This window comes from Aedes albopictus, chromosome 2, assembly GCF_035046485.1.
Source record: "Aedes albopictus strain Foshan chromosome 2, AalbF5, whole genome shotgun sequence".
Taxonomy (NCBI): Eukaryota; Metazoa; Arthropoda; class Insecta; order Diptera; family Culicidae; genus Aedes; species Aedes albopictus.
The window spans coordinates 259,715,632-259,739,100 of record NC_085137.1 but is presented as its reverse complement, the minus strand read 5'-3'; the positions used below and the strand labels follow the sequence as shown (position 1 = coordinate 259,739,100).

Here is a 23,469-nt window from a genome sequence, read left to right as displayed (position 1 = left end):
CACCACCATCGGTAACCCAGATTTGAGTAAAGGTGCCTTTACTCAGTTTAGAGTAACTGCAGTTTTGCTCAGTCTGGGTCGCTTTGACACCAATCTGGGTAACTGAGGGTTAGCGTGTATATTGATCAATAGGCCTTTTCATGTGACAGATCCGTGCATGCATTTGTTTACAAAGCTTGAACAACAGGTGCTAACAAGAACGTGTCATCTTCATAGAAGAACTGTCAAACGCCCGAACAATCAGCTGATTTAAGACGTCAAATGAAAAGGCCCATAGTTGACCGTTTTATGGAAACATTGAATGTATCCACTTATCCGCGATCGGTAATGGCGGCGGCGGGCATATCAAACCGGTTCGGAATTTGACGTTTCTTGGGGGAAAGTTAAAACAGTTTCATTCTCCTCCTCACCCCTTCACCCACCGATCGGTGGCGCCAACCGATTGCGATCCCCACGAAACGTCAAAATTCAAATCGGTTGGTTGTGCCCGCCGCCGCCATTACCGCTCGCGGATAAGTGGATAGGGCAGTGCACGAAATTCTTTCCTTCTCTTTCACTCTTATAAAAATTTTGTAAACAACAAGGCCAAGAAACGTCAAAGCCCCATACAAAATCAAAACAGTGCAGTGCCCTATGATATTGTTCAAAAATAGATTGATATTGACGATCTTGCGCCAAATACGACGCACAGGCAAACAAAATTGTCCCACCACAAAATATGCACACCGGTTTCAGCATACATTGGTTGATGTCGCCGCAACAGTTTTCCAGTAACGGAGCGTTATATTGGGGTGGTGTTTCGACTAATCGGTTTGTATATGCACTGTTTCCTTTGTTGTTGGATGTGTGAGCATTGTGTTGTCAAAGATTGAACATTTGCACGATCGTCGCGAAATCCTTGCAAAGCTCAATATCATTCAACTTTTCCCCTATCTTCCGTTTGATCAACCACGCAGCAATATTTCCCCTCCATAGCGCATTTTACTTCAATTTTCTCTATACAATATTTCCCCACCTTCAAAAATTTCACATCAATCCTCTCCAATATTGTTCAAACCATGGGTCAAATTATTCCATGGATTAATTGATTGGCTCAATATTTCCCCTCCAGATCAACCTATCATTCTTTCAATGCAGCAGTGCGTGATCGAGAGCATCATCATATTGCAGAGCATTCTGCTGTGTTGCCATATCGCGGATATTTTGTATAGTTTTTCTTTCGTTGCGCAATTTGCGCGCCGGTCAGTTACGCGCAGCTCCACTCCAGTTGCGCGCAGCCAATCAGGAGCAAGGAAGCAGACGACGTCGTTGCGCGCCAAAGCTACTCGCAGCACGTTTCTATTAGAAATCCTCTACATAGAGATAAGCGGAAGTTATATATGTCGATTCGGCAACGCTGTTCATTTTGTTTACATCAGCTGCCAACACTTGCTGCAAAGCAAGATGTTCAAACTTTGTGCGTGACTTCGTAGTGGTTCAAGTTGTTTTGTTTACATTTTCTAATTATGGTAGATTTTTTTTTTCAAAATTTTGAAAAAAATACAGTCATGACCCGCTGGTTGGGGGCTTAATAGTTGGGTGACTTTTTAGTTGGGGCTCCGTTAATTGAGCTGTCAGCCAACTAAAAAGTACCTGGATGTCATAATTCAATGTCAAACTGAAAATGACAACCAATCTGTAAGTCCGAGGGGTGAGCTAATGAGTTTTTTATTTCTTAAACTCTCCTGATAATCAAGAAGAATTTCAATTTCATATTTCTTAAAAAAAAAACAATATGTACAATTACTTCGAAACAAATGCAAAACATCGGCAATCTTTATTTTGTCGATCATTGAAAGCGTTTTGTGCTTGCATTTTGGTCCGGGTGGTTTCATAAACATCTATATTTTCACTTCACCGACTAAAAATGGGTGTAAATAATTATTTATCGCATTGGCCATATATGTATCTTGCAAAACGTATCAGTTTTGCTCTAAATGTAGAACAAATTGAAAATTTTTAAAATTTTACTTCCGACCTAAACATGATTTAAAAAAAACAATGCGCGCGCCCCTTGTGCTGCTGTCACTTCACCCAACTAGCGAATCGAATCCGTTGGTTGGGTGGAGGTTGTCGCTCAACGAGCGGGTTCCGACTGTAGCGGTGCAATCGATGAAATCTGAAATTTATTGCAAAGTGTTACACACTTAAAACAGAATGCCGAGATCGGTTGTGCGGATCTCGATTAATGTTGATTTGCTGAAATCTCGGCTAAACGCTTGACGTTTGATGTTTGATTGTAGCGGCACTCATGGGTGCTGCTATGAATAAACTTTAATTTTTGCTGATATCTCAGTTAAAATGCGATTGCCGAGCGCTCGGCTGTGCGGATCTCGGCAAAAGAATGAAAATTAGCCGAGCTCAACTGAGTGTGTAAGCTAAAGATATCGGCAGAAATGAAGCAAGAAGCAGCAATGAAAGTTTTTTCGAGAAGTGCAGCAACAAAAGTTTCGTCATAAGCTTGAGCTTTTGAAAGCAGAATTAATTAAATTCTATCTTTTTACTAAACGGTATATGTACCGTCAATTTCTCTATATTAAAAATAAATAATTTTAATTTATTTAGTTCGGATTGCAATACCGTTCAATCGACGCCTTCTTACGAACGATCAGCCTGTTCATTTGGCTCACACTTTGACAGTTCTTTCTGCACGATTGGCTTACAATGGCCGCCTCCGCAGATCTCTATAATGTAGGATTACTAGTTTCTATTGTCTGCGACCAAAACAAACATCGACGCTCGCCCACCGGCTGATTGTTGTTGTTGATATTTAACTTGCGTGGAAAGGTAATAGACGATTGAATTTGCACGGTAATCTAAAAAGCAAAGCAAGATGCGCAATAAAAATGTGTGGAATTTTTGCAATGTACACGCTAACCCTCAGTTACCCAGATTGGTGTCAAAGCGACCCAGATTGAGCAAAACCGGAGTTTCTAATCTGAGTAAAGGCACCTTTACTCAAATCTGGGTTATCGATGTTGGTGGCAAAATCTGGGTAACCGCCCGGATAAAAACTAACCATAGGGTGTATGGTGAAAACCATTCCTGCATCATACAGTGTACCAGCTACAATAAAGTGTATTGTAATGAAATGGTTCGCTATACTATACATTTACATTGGATTTTTATGTAACAATATATTATACTGTTTTTCTTACGTTTGAACCATTCACTTTTCCGAAACATTATTTTTCCGTGAATTTTTAATTATTTATTCAGTTTAAGATTTTTTCCGTGCTTTGTTTTGTTGATGTTTATGACTTTTTTGATGCAAAGAAAAGGAAAGAAAAAAAGTGAATAAGTATAAACATCAATTTAAAGTCAATAACATGTTTAAATCAGTAGTAAACCAGATGTCCTAAGAACTGCAGGTCCAAGCAGGGGTCCAAGAGATATGGCGGGCTAGGTGTGTAGAATGCGATGAGAGAAATACGAATGTAGGCCAACCCGGAAAGATGCAGGTCAGATTACTGTAAATCAGTGGATGAGTTCAACACTATTCTTTCTGTATTTGCATTTAGGGGAGTTTTCTCCTCTTCTCTCATGTGAACTTGCCTTCGACCACAATCGAATCAAATGCGATTGACAAAGTTTATCTTTGACGTAGAGCCATCTTTAACATATGGACTGGACTGAACACTGAAATGACTTCTAATATAGGTTCGTCTGCGGGTTCGCTTTTTAACCTAACTTATATTTGAATCGAACTTGACAGTTATCTCATGAGTTGTTATGTATTTCAAACTTTAGTCAACCTGGTGCCTCAATATTGCAATAACGGTTAAGCACGCTGTAATGATACTTATGTACCTCGTCACCCAATTCATGCAACTACATTAGTGGTCTAATAACACTTAGCGCGCTCGGCATAGTTCCATCATGCCGCTCAAAGTGTTGCCACAAATAATGCTTAGTTTGCAAAACCCGGTTATCTGGCTGGTGGGGCATGGGAGCCTAAGCTTCAACTGTTAATGCAATCAGAGACTACTCAGACTTAGACGTGGGCGATCCTATTATGAAGGGTTATCCAAAACGCCCTGGAGAATTCCCAAAGCGCATTCTAATAAATCTAATAAGCCTAAGAAGTCATTAAAAGGAGGAAAATGACAAGATAATATAACAATATATGATTTATGTAATATAAAACAACACAACATAACAAAAGAGAACCATTCCAAAACCATTTGATTAAATGTATAACCAGTAGTAAAATTACAATTAAAAACAATTTATTTACGGTATGTTTTATTGTTTGAAACCATTCATGTACCATACAATGTACCACAGACAAACAGACGTAACTCTTAGAAGAAATTCATCAAACACTTTTGTCCGGTGTCATTTTCATGAGCACACTGCCACCTGTTGGTACAACCGCGCGCGACACTATCGGCCATGATGGATTTCGATTTGACGTTTTGCTGACACGCACACTACTACACAAATTGCCTGTAATTTTCGTTTGCATCATTCAGCAACGTGTACACTGGCAAACGTCAATGCGATCGAACACTAGCGCCTCTGGTGTAACAATCGCGTAAATCAAATGAAATTTGAATTGATCGTTAAATGCATGTGCCAAGCCGTTTTGAAGAGTGTTACGTCTGTTTGTCTGTGAATGTACGGTATATTTAAACCCACGTATCAATATTTTGAACAATTCATTAACAATAAAATGTATGGTTTTGCAAAAAAATATATATGGAGAAAAATATTTTTTTATATTGTTACGATACTTAACAACCCGTATAGTATATTGTAAAAATCTTATTTACAATTCACGGTATGGTGTTTACATTACATCTTATTGTTTTTATATTTTTATTTTTACAGTGGTGTCTATTGTAAAAATATGGTTCTATATTATACTGTTACAGTACAACGTTCGGTTTTTCTACTGTATTTTTTATTCGGGCGGTACCCAGCTCCTCCAGGGCCTTGATTTTGTTAATTTATTTCCAATTTAGATTTTTGATAAAGAGCTCCTAATATCCATGTTCTGTTCACTTACCTGATGCAGGAAAACAGTTCCCCGGAAGAATTTCTCTGTTTTCCCGTCATTTATTCGCATCTTGATTCGCATATTTTTCGCGGAAACATCCTTAATTTCCAGCGTTCTCCTAAGAGCACCTTTAACGGTGCGCTTCTATACCTCGTTTGGTAGCCCTTCATCATTACAGCAAACTTTACCGGTCGCTGCTGAATGCGCTCGCAAAATAGTAGCCCTATGGGTGGGTGACCAAATATAGTAGCGGGACAGTTGCGCTGCTAAAAATGCTATGGGAATATGACAGCCCTCCCGATACGAATCATGCACACTTAATTTTATTTGCCGAGGCCGGCAAAATAAATCGCCGAGAATCCAACAGCTGAGAGCTCGGTAAAAATCTCGGTGAAAGTTCAAATTGCCGACTAGTCTGCAAACTTGACAAAGATCAACTGTCAAACTTTGACGAGTGGTTCGGTAATACATTGCCGAAAACTTCGGCATACATTATTGCCGAAATTCAGTAAATGTTTATTTTCTTTCATGTTATTGTTAAGAAGAAGTAAAATAAAACTAAAATGATAATTGAGTTAATAATTTTATTTACGCATGCATAATAACGAAAAAAATACTCCGGAATGTTTTTTTTCGAAATTTGTAATTTGTAACACAATTTCACTCTTCCCCCGGGGGTTCACTTCCTCCTACTCCTCCTTATGCACGCTCGTCACGGATGCGCCGGGCCAGCTAGATGTCCTTCGGCATGATGGTGACGAACTCGGCGTAGATCGCGCACAGATAATGTCCTCGCACAATTCGCTTCGCTGGCTTCCTGCAGGGAACTTCGGAAACGCAGATGTCTTAAAAATCTGTGCAATTTCGGGCACCAGGCGCTGGAACGTGCTGCACTGAACGAAAACATCATCCTTAGAACGAATGAAACATCATTTCCACTCATCTGAAATTCCGTCTTCCCAATTTCAAATGATTGATGTGCCGTATGACAAATCATCGTACGATCAGATGATTGCCGGTTGAAAACGGTAAGACAACCAAAACGTTTATTGTACACCCCATCATGTAGAAATTGGATAGAAAAAAAGTCGAACGAGCATCATCCGAAGACTAGATTACATTTACGATGCGCGCACCCCACAACGCATGTCATCCGGTTTACGTCTGCAGTTCAAACTGCATGCCGTCGGATGCTTCATTCGTCTCTCAGCTTGGGTTTTGGAGAAAATTTTCGATACGACGAACGGCGGCCATCATTCTTTTGATGCAATAACTCGTTGCTCGATTGTCTCGTGTGTTTAAGAATTTCAATATTTCAATAAATACGAGAATTACAATCATTGGATAGACTTTTAGAGCGATTATCAAGGTAGGTGATAATTAGTAATTTTATTTCAACTGGAAAAACTAAGTTTGAAATGTACTATTTTCAGTTTCTACGATGGCGGATTTGGACATGGCTCAGGGAGGCAGCGCTGTATGGAGGTTCGATTTCCTGTGGAACCCCCCCTCCGCATACGATGGATTGAATTTAATCTGGTCAGCAAGTGCGTCAATAACAGCGATGTAAATCCAGAAACAATGGTGCAACACGAAGTGATAACAAACTTGTTTTATTATGTTAATAACATAAAAAATATATGTCGTTTCAATAAAATAAAACAACGCAAAGATTTAATGTTGATTTATTTGTTTTGCCATTTTCGAAAGCCCGCATATATGTAATACAGGATTTTCAGCTCTTAAAGCGAATCCTTGGCATATAAAATGCAAACTAAACTGCATTCCAAATACGAAATAGTTGCATTCAAATATTATACAACTTTCAGTTGAACTCCTATTCGCGTCTCGTACTGTTATCGACTGATTCGCATTCGCTCCATTTCAGTTGACGGTGAGCCAGACCATATCAGCATCATCCGATTTGTGTATGCTTTTTGTTAAAGGGCGCGAGCATATTAGATTTCAGTCACATACAGGATGATGTTTGGGTTCAGTGTGGAACGGCAACTTGCGGATCAGCAATGCGGTGGACTTTTGATAGCGACGGATTTCTCGGCTTCCCCCTCGGTAACGATGCGGCTTCTTCATTACGCTGGTCGAGGGAGCAATTCTGTTGATGCCTTTGTGGTAAGCTGTTACGGGAGGCTTTTCTGCGATGGATTTACGAGCGGTTTGTTTGATACGGACGTACGGACCATTTCGCTTTTGGTTTGTTCTGCTGGTCCGGCAGCAAACAAACAAGCACCCTCGAAGCCTTTGAAGCCATAATCCGGCGCTCCTCCTGCAGCGCTTAATCTCCAAAACAACAATCTGAAATGAAAATTAAGAGAGGCATTCATTTATAAATAAATATCAATAGCAGAAACATACAAAGCATTATCTATTAGTTCAATTTCTTTACTTACTTACTTCTTTACTCATCCAGCCATGAAAACGAAAAAATCCTAATTCAAAGATGGCACCCGGCGGCAACGCGTTTCATTTTTGTATTTGACAGATGAGATTTACCGAAATTCAGCGAAATGATTAGATTGCCGATTGCTGTGGCAAAACAGTTTGCCGATAATCAGTAATGAACGTAAATTGCCGAACTTCGTTATTTTTGACAAGTTATTTTTGATGAACTGTCAAATTTTAACGAAATTTCAGTCAAAATAACCTTTACCGATTGAGTTCGTTATTCGTTTTTAACGAGATCAAATTTGGAGATTAAGTGTGTGGTGATTAATTTGATTGCTACCGGTGTGGAAAAGGGTGGTTAAGTCAAAATGGTAGCGCAGCGCGGGTTGCTCGAATAGTAGCCACCGTTAATGTTGCTCTAACCGCTGCCATATTCTCAAGCCGGAAAATGACAAAGTGCCGATTACCCAGATCTTTACCCAGATTCAAGAAATTTGGGTTTTCGGGTTACCCGGATTTTGACAACTGCTAACAACATATGAAAATCCGGGTAGAATCGACCCGGGCGATGGGTAGTTTCAGGTTAGCGTGTATAGTTGTCAAATGAAAAGGCCTTTTAGTTAATGAGCAAATCTTCAATGATTTATTTTTACAGTGTGATGCGGATGCATGCAACGATCGTGTTGTTTGAGAAAAGGCGGGCTGTTGTGCCATCGTTCAGAAACACGCAGCAAACAGGAAACGCGTCTTGTTTTCTTGTGGCGTTGTGAATTCACGCCAATGTGTTAATAATAATGTGTTTTTAAATCTGTGCTTGACAAGAAAAGTTTGTGAAAATTATTTTATTGTTTGCATTTGTTGCTGTATTTCGCATTTTTGATTTGCATTCGTTGCTGTTTTTTGCGCATCATCATGAGTTCTTCGCCGCTGTCTCCTTTGTTCTTCCCTCCATCCGAAACGCTTGGCGATGAAACGTACTGTCCCAGTCCGACACAGTTGTCGCCAAAAAATGCGCCAACCCCGGAGGAATCCATCAGCCCGGAAACGAGCCCCAAACGCAATGCTAAAAGGAAATTGTCCATAACCGACGGTAAATGTGTGGCGTGTTTTCTGGAGGTCACAGCGACCATCTCATGCTGCGGTTGTTACGACCAGTTTTGTGACCACTGCATCAGCTTGCTCGAAAGGAAATGTCCCCGTTGTGTGGCGAAAGCAGCAGCGCCTCCAAAGATGCCTCCCAACTGTAAAGGCCATGATAAGGAATTGGCCTTTTTCTGCTTGACGTGTGAGACGGAAATCTGCTCGGAATGTATCCTGGAGGCGACTGACCATAAGAGACACCCATTCGATCGTCTGGAAGCGGTCTACCTCGAGAAGATTGCTGTAACAGATGACAAGGTTGCCAAAATCGGTCTGCAGATCGAAGAGATTGAGAAAAACACGGAAATGGCACGGAAAAATCTAGACCTGATTACCGCAGTGGGTGATGCCATGCTAGCCGAGTTGCAAGCCATTCACGATGCAGCCAAAATGGAAGTGCAGGAAATCCTGGACGAAAAACGCGAAGAGCTGGAAAAGCGGATCAATCTTCCCGATGAACGGAAGGCACTGGTGAAGAAGCTCCAGGATGACATCAAAGCGTTGGGACATTTTGGGTTCATCAAGCAGCAGGAACGGTTCAACGAACAGTGCGACGGGCTTTTGGAACAATGTCAGAAGTTTTCGACGGATTTGATTGACCATTACGATATTGGATGGTAAGTTTAGGATTACGACATTTTCATTACCACTATCATTCCTAATGATTCACTTGAAACCCGACATTTTATGCAAGCGAAAATTTGTTTTTCTCCAAATTCATGCGTCGAACCGAACTTCGGAAGTGGTGCGCAGCGTAGATCATCAGCCCCTCTAAGCACCACTTCCGAAGTTAGGTGCGACGCATGGATTTAGAGAAAAGTCGATTCTCGATCGCATCAAATAGGGTATTGTACTATTTGGGCAGGTGTACCTATTTTGGGCACTTGCCGATATAACTAAGTCAATTTCAAACCGATGTATTTGAAATTTTGTACGGAGTTAGATACTGTACATGCCTAACAATATACAAAATTTCAAATCAATCAGTTTGAAATTGACTTAGTTATAGTGGCAAGTGCCCAAAATAGGTACACCTGCCCAAATGGTACAAGACCCTACCTGGTTTGGACAGAATTGATAATATTAGATAATCAATTCAGAATTTAGTCTATGCAGCATAGCTGAAGATTATTATGTACCTAGAACACCTGGAGGCTCTTGGCGACATTTTAATAGGGAATGACTGAAACAGAAGATGTCCTTGGCAAACTTTCATAAAGCAACGTTCTTTCTTTGTTTATCCAATGTGGACTTCCAGTGAGCTGATTCCGGCAACGAAAATGACAACATACAAATGCAATTGGACTGAGGGAAAACAGGAACTGCTGAACATACTCATCGACGACAGTACCGGGGAAAGCTGGAAAATGTCCTTGATCAAAGGCGATACGGTTTGTCTCAAGGTTGCTCCGAACGAAAGCATTCCTGTGATCACAAGGTAAGTGCTCCGTCGATTGCTCATAGTAGGGGTTTTAACGAAAGGGAATTTACTTGTTGTGTACAAAACGGTGGGTCGTTGTGATTCAGATCAAGGCTTTTTTGGTTTCATTTCAGCTCATAAAAAACTGCAAAATTTGAACAAGATTGCTTGTTTCCACACTAGAGTACACAATACCGTCCATTTTTTTTTATCTGTATTACCGAGATTTTTAGCTCCAGCCTACTTCATCTCAGGACACACGCTTTACTTCCATTCCTCACTCACATTTTGTGAGTTTGTCGGGAGTGGGATTCGCACGCGTTTAACCACATTCTGAAAAATGTTCGCGTTCGATATTTACGTACCTATTAAAAAGCTAGGTAGTTTTCGTCCACATTGTTCACGTGGTAGCATTCACCGCAATTTCAGGTAGCTGGACAAATTTGAGCTCGCTAACCGATGACGTGATTAGTCAGGTGAATTTGGCATGCATTTAGGTACCGATTCGTGAAATGTGGGTGAGTTGAGTGCTACTGGAATGGGAATCTCAGGTAACATTTACTTGAAAAGATGATTGGTGACTTGATGTTGCATGAAGAAGAAAAGCGATGATTTGAAAAATCCCTATCCACGGGAAGATTTTAAAATGCCTCTCTATAAAATCTAAAACTAAATCTAATTAAAAACGGTTTGATGTACGGTGTTAGACTTTGGACGGACTACAAATTAAGTACCTCATCAAGAAAAAAAAATGTTAAATTTAAATTTATATGTTCAATATGTAGTCCGTCCAAAGTCTAACACCGTATATCAAACCGTTTTTAATTAGATTTTGTTTTAGATTTTATAGAGGCATTTAAAATCTCCCCTGTGTTATAGGGATAGGGATTTTTCAAAACATCATCACTTTTCTTCTTCTCCATGCAACATCAAATCACCAATTGGTACTACATGAATTTCACGTACCATAATCTGGGGGGCAGTTGATCAGCGTGGTGAAGTTGATCACTATGGGATCCACGTCCTTCAACCGCTTAGGACACTACAATTTTGTTTCAATGGAAGAACTTTCGACGTAAATCAATTGTTTATTCACATCTATTTGAAATTTTTTTTTAAGGTTTTCATGCCAATTGTGTCAGATTCTACATAAAAATATTGACTCTTTTGGAAAATACACATCCATGGTAAAAAGACTGTCTTTCAAAAAATCGCTTCCCATAACGAAGCCGTTGCGGGATGCGTTGAGCTTCTCGTAGAACTTCCGTGTTTCATGGGAACGGCACAGAAGTTCCATTTTCCTCGCACTCCGCATCTTCCAGGCGGCGTTTTTTCTTCCGGAAAAGGGGTTCTGCTGCTTCCGCTTCTGTCTGTATCGCTTCACATTCTGTCGGCTTTCATACTTACCTTACCGATCAGGCTAAGGCCGGGGTGGCCTCTGCTGTACATAGTAGCCGCCTCCATTCCACTCGGTCCATGGCTGTTTGTCTCCAGTTCCGCACTCTGCGTAGGGTCCGCAGATCGTCCTCCATTTGGTCGACCCATCTAGCTCGCTGCGCACCACGTCTTCTTGTACCGGTCGGACTCTCGAGAACCATTTTAGTCGGGTTGCTATCCGACATCCTGATGACGTGACCCGCCCACCGTAGCCTCCCGATTTTCGCGGTATGGACGATGGTTGGTTCTCCCAGCAGCTGATGCAGCTCGTGGTTCATTCGCCTTCTCCAAGTCCCGTCTTCCATCTGCACTCCGCCGTAGGTGGTACGCAACACCTTCCGTTCGAAAACTCCAAGGGCGCGTTGGTCCTCTGCACGTAGGGTCCATGTTTCGTGCCCATAGAGGACGACCGGTCTAATCAGCGTTTTGTAGATGGTTAACTTCGTGTTACGGCGAACTTTATTCGATCGTAGAGTTCTGCGGAGTCCAAAGTAAGAACGATTTCCTGCCACAATGCGCCTCTGAATTTCTCTGCTGGTGTCGTTGTCGGCGGTCACCAGTGAGCCCAAGTACACGAGTTCTTCAACCGCCTCGATTTCATCACCGTCGATATAAATTCGGTGTGGCGGGTGCGCTGATTCCTCCCTGGAGCCCTTTGCCATCATGTACTTTGTCTACGACACATTAATGATTAATCCGATTCTTCTGGCTTCACTTTTCAGTCGGATGTACGTTTCCGCCATCGTCTCAAATTTACGAGCAATAATATCAATATCATCAGCGAAACCAAGCAGCTGAACGGACTTCGTGAAAATCTCTGCGAGATTTGAAGGGACTCGAGAGTGTCCCTGATACTCGAACTACGCACATCACTCGATCCATCGTCGTTTTGATCAACCGTGTCAGTTTATCCGGGAATCCGTATTCGTGCATAATCTGCCATAGCTGTTCTCGATCGATTGTATCATACGCCGATTTGGAATCGATAAACAAGTGATGTGTGGGCACGTTGTATTCGCGGCATTTCTTCAACACCTGGCGGATATCGAACATCTGGTCCGTTGTAGCGCGTTCAACCATAAATCCAGCCTGATATTGCCCCACGAACTCTCTTGCTATCGGTGATAGTCGGCGGCATAAGATTTGAGAGAGTATCTTGTAGGCAGCGCTCAGTAGTGTGATCGCGCGGTAGTTCCCGCAATCCAACTTGTCGCCCTTTTTATAGATGGGACACACCTTCCATCCATTGCTCTGGTAATACTTCCTCCTCCCAAATTTTGCTAATGACCCAGTGTAGTGTTCTCACCAGTGCTTCTCCACCGTATTTTAGAAGCTCGCTTGGTAGTTGATCTACTCCAGCGGCTTTGTTGTTTTCAACCGGCCAACCTCCTCCTCAATCTCTTGGAGGTCAGGGGCCGGAAGTCTTTCTTCCTGTGCACATACTCCTAGATCTGTCACCACGCCACCTTCGGTACTTGCAAGGTCGCCATTGAGGTGATCATCGTAATGCTGCCGCCACCTCTCGATCACCTCACGCTCGCTCGTGAGAATATTCCCGTGATTATCTCGGCACATGTCGGCTTGTGGCACAAAGCCTCTGCGCGAGCGGTTCAGCTTCTCGTAGAACTTTCGTGTGTCCTTAGCGCGGTACAGCTCTTCCATCGCTTCGCGATCTCGTTCTTCCTGCTGGCGCTTCTTCATCCGGAAGACTGAGTTCTGCCTGTTCCGCGCCTGTTTGTAACGTGCCTCATTCGCTCTCGTACGGTGTTGCAGCATTCTCGCCCGTGCTGCATTCTTCTCGTTTTTCAACTGTTCACATTCGCCGTCGTATCAGTCGTTTCTGTGATTCGGAGTCGCGAAGCCTAGTGCTGTAGCCGAGGTGCTACCTATGGCGGATCGGATGTACCGCCAGCCATCTTTAAGTGTAGCTGCGCCAAGCTGCTCTTCCGTTGGTAGGGCCACTGCTAACTGCTGCGCGTAGTCTTGAGCCACGGCGTTACGCAGCTGCTCGATGTTGAGCCGCGGCGTTCGACTTCGACGCGTGGTGATAACTGTCGAAAGTTTTGAGCGCATGCATACAGCGACTAAGTAGTGATCCGATCCGAACCTATATTCGCACTGCGGTATGTGCGGACATTGGTTATATCCTAGAAGAATTTACCGTCGATTAGAACGTGGTCGATTTAATTTTCTGTTTGTTGGTCGGGTGATCTCCAGATGGCTTTGTGGATATCTTTGCGGGGGAAGAAGGTGCTTCGGACTACCATACCACGGGAGGCTGCAAAGTTTACGCAGCGCTGGCAGTTATCATTCGATACGGCGTGCAGGCTGTTTCGCCCGATTACCGGTCTGTACATTTCCTCCCTTCCTACCTGCGCGTTTATGTCGCCGACAACAATTTTCACGTCACGCGGCGAGCAACCATCGTATGTTTGCTCTTACTGCGCGTAGAACGCATCTTTCTCGTCATCAGGTCTCCCTTCGTGTGGACAGTAGACGTTAATGATGCTGTAGTTGAAGAAACGGCCCTTAACTCTCAACATGCACATCCTTGCGTTGATCGGCTGCCACCCGATCACACGTTGTCGCATCTTGCCCAACACTATAAATCCTGTTCCCAGTTCCATGTTCCAAGTTTCCAATCGTAGTCCTTATTTTGTCGCGTGGGTCTTTGCCGATTGTATCGAGTCGTATTTTCTTCTATGTTATTCGCAATGGGGATTTTTACGGGTGGCTTATTGGGCCTATGCCAACACTCCTGTCTCGCCGGAGGGCCATCGTGCCAGTTCTGTTTAACGTCCCAACCAACACTGGGACGACCACGCTGATGGGGCTACCACCTTGGATCTAGCTGGGCGTGGTGCAGCGTTTCTTACTCAGCCGCTGGATGCCAGAACAGACGCTGTTTGAGCCGCACCTCCTTGGTGAACAAACGCTCGAATCGTACCTCCTCAATCTAGCTGAAGTCAGAAGGACAACAGTGCCCTGGCTGCACTACCAGCTTAGCACACAACTCTTAGCTGGCGGTCTCAGTCATCGCTTGACCCGTGGAAGCATGAGGTAGGAACTTGTGAGGACCAGAGCTATGATGGACGTTCTCTTTATCGACTCACCGTTTTGCAGCCCCTGTCGGCTTTCATGCTGCAGCATTATTGTCCGCGCTGCGTTTTTCTCCTCCAAAACCGTTCTGCACTCTTCGTCGAAACAATTGCTTCGTCGACTCTGTTCTACGTATCCGATAGTGTTCGCGATAGTTATAGATGGTTACTTTGGCGGTACCATAGCAGCCCTCTAGAGAGATTCTGCGCGTATGCGGTGGCGACATCCAGTTGATTCTGTCGATCTAGATCGTACCGGGGTGGCCGCCGGTACTGTACATTGTTAATAACGGAGAGTTTTTGGCGCAGTTTCACCATCACCAAGTAGTGATCAGAGTCGGTATTAGCGCCACGATAGGTCCTGACGTCGATAATGTCGCAGAAGTGCCGACCATCAACCAGAACGTGGTCGATTTGCGATTCCGTTTGCTGTGGCGATGTGCTGCCAGGTGTAACGATAGGGGGAGGCTGTGCTGGAAGAAGTTGCTACGAATGTTCTTGGAGGTGGCGAAATCGATGAGGCATTGGCCAATGGCCATTTTCGTTCGTCATCTGGTAGGCTTTGAATTTTCCAATCATCGGTCTGAATTTTTCCTTCTGGCCTACCTGAGCGCAGGGCTGGCATTTCCTCACTCACTGCGCGCAATACGCAGTTTCTAAACGCAAAGCGCAAAGAGCAGGTGGCTACGCAATGAGAAATAAAAAGAACGCAGTGAGCAAACTCACACGCAGAGAGCAGTTTGCAATTACACACTGCGTTTTTTGTACTGCTCACTGTGAAAGGGTGTGAAAGTAAATTGACAATGAGTGAGGCGAAACGAAGTGAAATCAGAGACAAACAGACGTAGCACTATCGAAATTTGCTTCCTATATTTGTCAAGATCCTGATTAACTTGAGAATTGTTGTTTTCAGTAAAGTTGTTAGGCTGATCAAGGGCCTAAAGGTTATGGATCGTTTGATTCAGTATTCCACCACTAAGTGATGCTAGAGGTCAAACAAATTTTATATTTTATATAACTCAGGACTCTGATCACTTAGAGCAAGTTTACCGGGGGCTACTATCTGGGCGAGTAAAATGATTGCCCACAGAGTTGTCATTTTAGTATAGTTACTCATTTCCACACCGGTCGCTACTATATTTAGTTACCGGATTGCGTATCGGTCGTTGCCAAATACTGTTGCGGTATAAACGAAATATTTTGGAAACATATTATGGAAAAATTTCTTCTGGGATTCCCCAGGAATTCCCTCTGAAATTCTAGCATGAATTTTTACTGAGTATCCTCGAGCAATACGTATTCCCCAGGAATCCCTTCCGGGATTTTACCTAAAATTCCTACTGGAATTTCTTTTCAGGATTCCTCCGGAAATTCCTCCGGGGATTCCTCCAAGAGTTCCTCCGGAGATACATTCAGAAATTCCTTTGGGGATTCCTCACGAAATTCTTCCGGAATTCTCAGATGATTCCTCAAGGAATTCCTTCGGGGATCATTCCAGGAATTCCGTCGGGGATTCCTCCGAGAAGTCTTCCGGAAATTCCTCCGAGAATTCCTTCGAGAATTCCCTCGAGGATTCCTCCGAGGATTCCTCCGAGGATTCCTCCGAGAAATCCTCCAGGAATTCAGCCGGGAATTCCTCCAGGAATTCCTCCGGGAATTCCTCCGGGAATTCCTCCAGGAATTCCTCCAGGAATTTCACCGAGGATTCCTCCAAGAATTCCTCTAGGAATTCCGCCGAGGATTCCTCCGGGAATTTTTCCAATAATTTCTCCAGGAATTCCATTAGGAATTTCTCCAGAAATTCCTCCGGAGGTTCATTCAGAAATTTACTCGGATGTTCCTTCAGGAAATTCCTCCGTGGATTTTTTCCAGGAATTCCTTCCGGCTATTCCCTGAGGATTGCTCCAGGCATTTCTCCAGGGAATCCTTAGTGATATTCCTCCGGGAATTCGCCTGAGGAATTTCCGGATGAATTTCTAGGGGAATCTTTAAAGGAATTCTAGGAGGAATCTCCACAAAAATTTAATATGAAATTTCCGGAGGAACTTCCGGATTAATCTCCGGATAAATTCTTGAGCAATCCTGGAGGATTTCCTGCCATAATCCCCGTAGGAATAACTGGAAGAATTGCTGGAGAAAATTCCGGAGGAATTCCTGTACGAACTCTTGCAGGAATGACAGAATAAATTACAGGAAGAATCGTAGAAATATTATAAAAGGAATTTCTGAAGAAATTCCCGGAGAAGTTCCTTAATGAATCACAGGAACAATTGCTGCAGGAATCTCTGGAAGAATTCCTGGAGGAATCCCAAGAGAAATACCCGGACCGATTTCTATATTTATCTCCGGAGGGATGCCTGAAGAAATTTCAGAAGAAATTCCAGGAGTTCATTGAGGAATCAAAGGAGAAAATGCTGTAGGGTTCCCCGGAGGAATTTCTTGAGGGGGTACTTCTGGACATTTTCGGTTGTGATATTCGCAGCAGATTTTCTCTAACTGCAAGTGTTTACAAAATTTGTTGCTTACCACTGGTGCGTTTTGTTCGAAACAAACAAATAAAAAACAACACAACACTTTTGACATATATGAAATAGCAATCGTTTCCTGCGCAACTATCGGGCGCCTAAATTTGTGCGCTCGATGTTTCCCGAAAGCCTCGTTGCTATTTTACTAGCCCGGTTAGTAGTCCCCGATAAGGTATAGCGCTATGATACTGCGCTATGTAATTTAGTTTAGTCGCGCACCGGTAAAGGTGCTCTTAGAAAGTTGGTGTCTTCAGCAATGTTGTTTGGTAAGTCAAGGGCTCAAAGTAAATGGACCACTTGTTTCGAAACTCCGCCACTAGGCGGCGCTTGTTACACATTTGCAAGATCATGAAAATGATTGATTTTTTTCATTAAGTATTCAACATGCTGTAATTTTGTTTTCTTCGAACATATTCAAGTCAAGTCAAATGTTTTACAAAGACCAATATGTTAGCCGTAAATGTGCAGAATTTCATTTCATTCGGTTCACGAAATTCTGAGATATAGCAGTTTAATGAAAAATACTCAAATATGAATAATTTAACTAGAATCGCTCTAACTTCATGTAAAGTTATCCAATCAACTCTAAATTTGTACCATTTAGAGCTAACTAGTTGTGCAATAAGCGATAAAAATTTGAGAATTTTTGGTGCACTCTATAGAAAGTTACAGTTTGCTGAATATTTTTACGATAATTAATGAAAGTTGCATGCTTCTTCTAGCGCCATCTACTGGCAGAATATTGAAACAATTTACCAATCAACTGAAAGGCCTTAACCAACCAAACAACATTGCCGAAGACACCATCTTTCTAAGTGATCAGAATCCTGAAATATATATAATATAAATTTTGTTTGCTCTGTAGCGCCGCCTAGTGGAGGAATTTTTAATCAAACGAATTATAATTGGTAAGTTCTTAACCAGCCAAATATTTTTCCGAAGACATAAACTCTCGAAGTTATCATGATCATGAGATATTTGGTATAAAATACTCGTCAGCTTTACGTCTGTTTGTCTCTGACATAACAGAAATCACAGACAACAAGATGTGACACTTGTGAAAATTACATACCGTAGGTATATCTCAGCACCATGATTACTTAGATAGTTAGTGTGCTTGACAAAGTTGTTAGAATAGTCAAGGTCTTGCTAGTGATAGGCCGTTTGTTTATAAATACCTCCACTAGGTGGCGATAGCGATCAAGCAATTTTTATATTCCATATATCTCAGGACTCTGATCACTTAGAAAGATGGTGTCTTCGGCAATGTTGTTTGGTTGATTAAGGCCTTTCCATTGATTGGTAAATTGTTTCAATATTCTACCACTAGGTGGCGCTAGTTAAAAATGAGTAAAAGCATGCAATTTTAATTATTTATCGCAAAAATATTCAGCAAGCTGTAACTTTTTATTAAGTGCACCAAAAATTCTCAAATTTTTATTGCTTATTGCACAACTAGTTAGCTCTAAATGGTACAAATTTGGGCTTGATATGATAATTTTACTTGAAGTTAGAGCGATTCTAGTTAAATGATTCATATTTGAGTATTTTTCATGAAACTGCTATATCTCAGAATTTAGTGAACCGAATGAAATGAAATTTTGCACATTTACGGCTAACATATTGGTCTTTCTAAAACATTTGACTTGGCTTGAATATGTTCAAAGAAGACAAAATTACAGCATGTTGAATACTTAATGAAAAAATCAATCATTTGCATGACATTGCAAATGTGTAACTAGCGCCGCCTAGTGGCAAAATTTCGAAACAAATTGTCCATGAACTGGAAGCCCTTGTCCTACCAAACAACAATGCCGAAGACACCATCTTTCTAAGTGATCAGAGTCCTGAGATATATGAAATATAAAATTTGTTCGATCACTAGCGCCGCCTAATGGAAGAATTCTGAATCAAACTACCCATTACCAGTAGGTTCTTGACCAGCCTAATAATTATGCCGAAAACATCAACTCTGTAAGTTACCAGGATCCTGAGATATATAGGAAGAAATTTTCGTCAGTGTTACGTTCGTTTATCTGTGATTTCTGTCATACCAACTGCGCAATGAGCAGCGCAATGAGTATGCGTGCATCATGTGTCCTTTACTCTTTGCGTGAAACAGATACATTACGCACTGCGCCAAAACGCAGTGCGCCTCAAAGAGCAAAAGATCCGTGAGAATGAGCATCCGTACGCAGCACATTCGTTTGTATTGAATGCGCGCAGCCAGTGGCTCACTGCGTTTTTACACTTTGATGAGAATTCCAGCCCTGCGCTGAGCGTTTAGGTCTTCTATGATGATCTTGACGTGGTGGCAGCGGTCGTATGTAAGCAAAGAGTTTTTTTTCGGTATATGAGGACTGATATTGTGGGTCTCCAGTTAGCCTAGTGGTTAAGGCTATGGATTGCCAATCCGGAGACGGCGGGTTCGATTCCCGTTCCGGTCGGGAAATTTTTCTCGACTCTTTAGGCGTAATGTATCATTGTGCTTGCCTCACAATATACAAATTCATGCAATGACAGGCGAAGAAAGCCCTTCAATTAACCCTCGAGCAGTCGTGTCTTTGACTACCTGCAGCGACGCCGTGCTCCCGCTGTGTACCACATGCGTGCATTTTTCATGGTGCGTGTACTCAGTACACGACGCGACCACTCCCGGAACTGTGGAAGTGCCCAAATAACACTAAGTTGATGCGAGGCAGGCCAAGTCCCAGTTTGGGCGTAGAGCCATAAATAAGATGAAGAAGAAGAAGAAGAGGGCTGATATAATGCTATAGGGCACTGCATGAAATTCTCTCCTTCTCTTTCACTCTAACACAAATTTTGTAAACAACAAGGCCACGAAACGTCAAAATCCCATACAAAATCAAAACAGTGCGGTGCCCTATAATAATATAATCACTAAGTTTGCCTTATTTCCATTGAATACTGTTCTTCAATATTTCACTTGGATGAAAACCCGAGCAGGAATGAATAACTGGCACCAGGGTACGAAAAACGGATCACGCTGAAAAACAAACGCTTTGTCCTAAACGGTGCATGTTGGTAACAAAGACACTCCGCAACAAATGCATGTCAGGCGATGAAAGCAATAAAACAAACATCACTTACCGTGCGTGTGCCGATATTCCGGCTTTTCTGCTGAAATTTTCGACCCACATCATCGAATTCATGAGCATTTGGACGAATCAAGACTCTTGCCATCCTCAGCGTCGAGTTTCAGTTGTAAATTAATGCGAAAATAACGATGTGAAAATAACGAGACAAATATTCCTACCGTTTTTGTTGTGTACAAACTCGGGAGCGATTTTGTCATTATCTGCCTACGAAAAAACAGCGTTGTTGCCGTGCCTTCTTTGTTGCCTATTTTTCGCTTGCGGTGCCATATTCTGCGTACACTGACTGGCACATAACTGCTGCATATCAAAGTTAGGTATCATACCAAGACATTGTATTGGTCTGTTACCCAGGTATTGAAAGAAGAAAAATCGCTTATTATTATTTAGGTATTGTCATACCTGATGTCATTATTCACGAATATACACTAGTTATTATTTTAAGTATTTTACCTCTTTTATGCAGGGCTTCTTAATACATACCTCATTCAGGTTGTAGGTATTCAGGTTTCCATACCTGAGTTTGGTATTCTACAGCTATTTTCTCATGCTAGTTATGTATCAAATTTTCTTTATGCCAAAGAAGGGCATGATGCAGTTATTTGAAATCTTAAATGAAATTTTAAAATCCTTGATCTGTTTTTTTTTTTATATTACGGATGATGACCAAGTCTAGTGTAGGATCAATTCAGCCATGGATCATAAGAGTGTAGTATCCAACAAATCATTAATAATTTCAGCCACAAATTCAAAGTGACCACCGAAATATCCAATAACGATATTTCCAAATCGCTCCGAAAGCGATTTGTAATTCAACGAAAGATGTCACAATTCGAGTTGGCAAATGTGGAACTGATATCTACGGAAGGCTATTTGGAGGATGACACAATGCTGTTCCGCATCGCCATTGAGCCGTTGAATGTAATCGAAGCCTACGATCATTACAAGGATAAGGTTGCAATGTTGAGAAGCTCCGTGGAACAGTACAAAAATTTGCTCAGTGCATCGAAAGGGGCCTATGACGCGTTGAAAACTAACACTGATTGTTTGTAAGTCCAAAAACATTGAGAAGAAATCGTGAATTGCATTGATCAAAGTTACTTCTACTCGTTGCAGGAAAAGCTACTCTGTGGGATACTTCGCCCTTGATTACGGTGCCCTTCAGAGGCAAACTAAGAATGGATTCGTCTCTCCGAATATTGTCGATTTCAACGGCAATGAATGGAAGATGGAAATTAAGTTTGAGCGCGATGAATTCAACAAGATCTTGCTCAGTACTTACGTATTTCCCGCTCGTTTTGTCAACAGCAGGTAATTAGTCGTCAGCGTTTAGTCACCAACAAACGCCGGTAAGTAACTGACTCTTATTTTTTTTAATTTTTTTTAGTGAGCATGCTCGTCGATGCGCGTATTTTATCGAATTGATGCATTCCAACCCGGATGAGATTGTTCGTGGTTATGCGGAGAATTTGTTCGAAGAAAACGGTTTGGGCCGCGGTTGGAAGGGATTCATTGAACGTATGCGTGTTCTGAATGATGTCGGATTTCTGAGGAATGGAAAGGTTTGGTTCCGTTACGGTGTACGTCCTTCGGCTTAACTTGGACGAGCAACACCTGTGGTGTTGATTTTAAAGGTTTTATTTCATTGATTGATGCCCCATGTGTGGCGAGTATGATTTACACATATTTTTTTCTGTTTGTTTTGCAGTCATGAGTATGCAATCACTTGAATTATTAGACAGTAATAAATCGATAACATCCCACTAATAAATATTGTCCTGAGTATGACAAGACTTTTTCAGCATAAAATATTCACTATCCTTTTCCACTGCAACCAGTCCTGAATATTGTGGGATGCAGATGGGTCACCTAAGGATGGATTACCATAAATTTGTAAATACAAATCGTATTGGTTTGTATTCGTCCGCTACTCTTTAATACACTAGTTATCTATGCTAAAGTCGATAAAAAGTTCATTAAATGCAAAATATGTTAAACAAACAGTTTTAAAAAGGGATCGATTTTGCGCCGTGAAAAAAGTGCGGGGCAAGATGGGTCACGTTTTAGTAATTCACATTTTCTCAACGAAAAACGTCAATTTAAAATACACAAAAATAAAAACAAAAAAAAACAAAAACGTCAAAATATAAGATTTGTTCCGCATTCATATATGCTCCATATCCATACTGAGTAAACAAAAGCTACTAGTAAACATTTTATAAATTTATTTGGAATATCCAGCTTTTTACGCTGGCCATAAAACAACGAGGGGTGATTCAGTTCTGACATTTCTTGCCGACAGATTTTATGGCTCAATCTAGGGAGGTGATGATTTGAAATTGTTTATTAAGCTGTCAGAAATTTTCACTGTGTTTACCATGTTATTAGCAAACCCTTTTCTTCGGTTTTTATCCACTTTTTGTAATTATTTCGTGAATCACATTTCTTCTTTATGATTTTAGGTACGCGATCAATGGGATGGCGAATTTCAATCAAAATGCTCTTTCATGTACCCGAGTTAGCCGATGTTTTTATTACTTTATCCAAGCTCTACTAATGACGCGGGCAGGGAAGTCAGTGCTGTTCATGATGAATCATGTTTCGACCGAACAGAATCCCTTTCCAACTCCCGGTGAAGTGATCCAAATTCTCCCGGAAACTCCTATCAAAACTCGTTTCGAAGTTCGCCAGTTTTTCTTTCGCAATGTTGAGAAAACGTCCTCCGGAAGATACACATTTTCTTCGGAGATTTGCACCCAATGCTCCTCTCACTTTTCCATAGGAAACAACCTCGACCTTTCACCAACTATTAAGTCTATGCTTTTACCGTCAGAAAGACTGGTTTACAAATTTCAAATTTCTGAATTTTAATGTGTGCTTTTGTAGCGCTTACAGGAAATGGGAAATATAAGAGCTTTTAAATATTTGCCTGCTCTTAGTTTCACGTCATTAATTTGCTACGAAGCTTTCACTAGGTTTGAAGCTAGTCCGGAGACGGGATTGTCAAGGAATAAAATTTCACGGTAGTCTTAGTATCAGTGCATCGATAATTAAAAAAAACTTGGTATTTCTTGGTTTAGTAACTGGACAGGGTTCTAGCATAAGAAGTACTCTTGGGTAAACGAAAAAACTGATTTAAATTCGTATTGGTATCATATTCAGGGTGTTGATTTTGCACTAAGAAAAGACTCGTTGCTCCCCATGAGCATAAATTCGTTAGATGGTCCTTAAAAATCGGTCTTCAAGGAGTCCGTAGCCAATCTCATGACATCTCGCAAATAGAAGCCAT

General features: G+C 41.8%; 1 protein-coding gene across 1 annotated transcript; it reads left to right on the top strand.

Moving 5' to 3' along the window:
* Positions 1-8,117: 8,117 nt before the first annotated feature.
* Positions 8,118-21,965, top strand: LOC109414427 (uncharacterized). The gene is made up of 5 exons (XM_062851612.1): positions 8,118-9,201; positions 9,843-10,022; positions 20,921-21,229; positions 21,297-21,491; positions 21,568-21,965. Exons 1-5 carry the CDS (start codon positions 8,357-8,359, stop codon positions 21,776-21,778), a joined length of 1,740 nt encoding a protein of 579 aa, XP_062707596.1. The 5' UTR covers positions 8,118-8,356; the 3' UTR covers positions 21,779-21,965.
* Positions 21,966-23,469: the final 1,504 nt, after the last annotated feature.

Bases quoted from the DNA above. Each gene is read 5' to 3' on its own strand.
- LOC109414427 (XM_062851612.1), top strand. From the start codon at position 8,357: ATGAGTTCTTCGCCGCTGTCTCCTTTGTTCTTCCCTCCATCCGAAACG. The intron at 10,023-20,920 runs GTAAGTGCTCCG...TAATAATTTCAG, and splicing joins AGCATTCCTGTGATCACAAG to CCACAAATTCAAAGTGACCA. The intron at 21,230-21,296 runs GTAAGTCCAAAA...TACTCGTTGCAG, and splicing joins AAAACTAACACTGATTGTTT to GAAAAGCTACTCTGTGGGAT.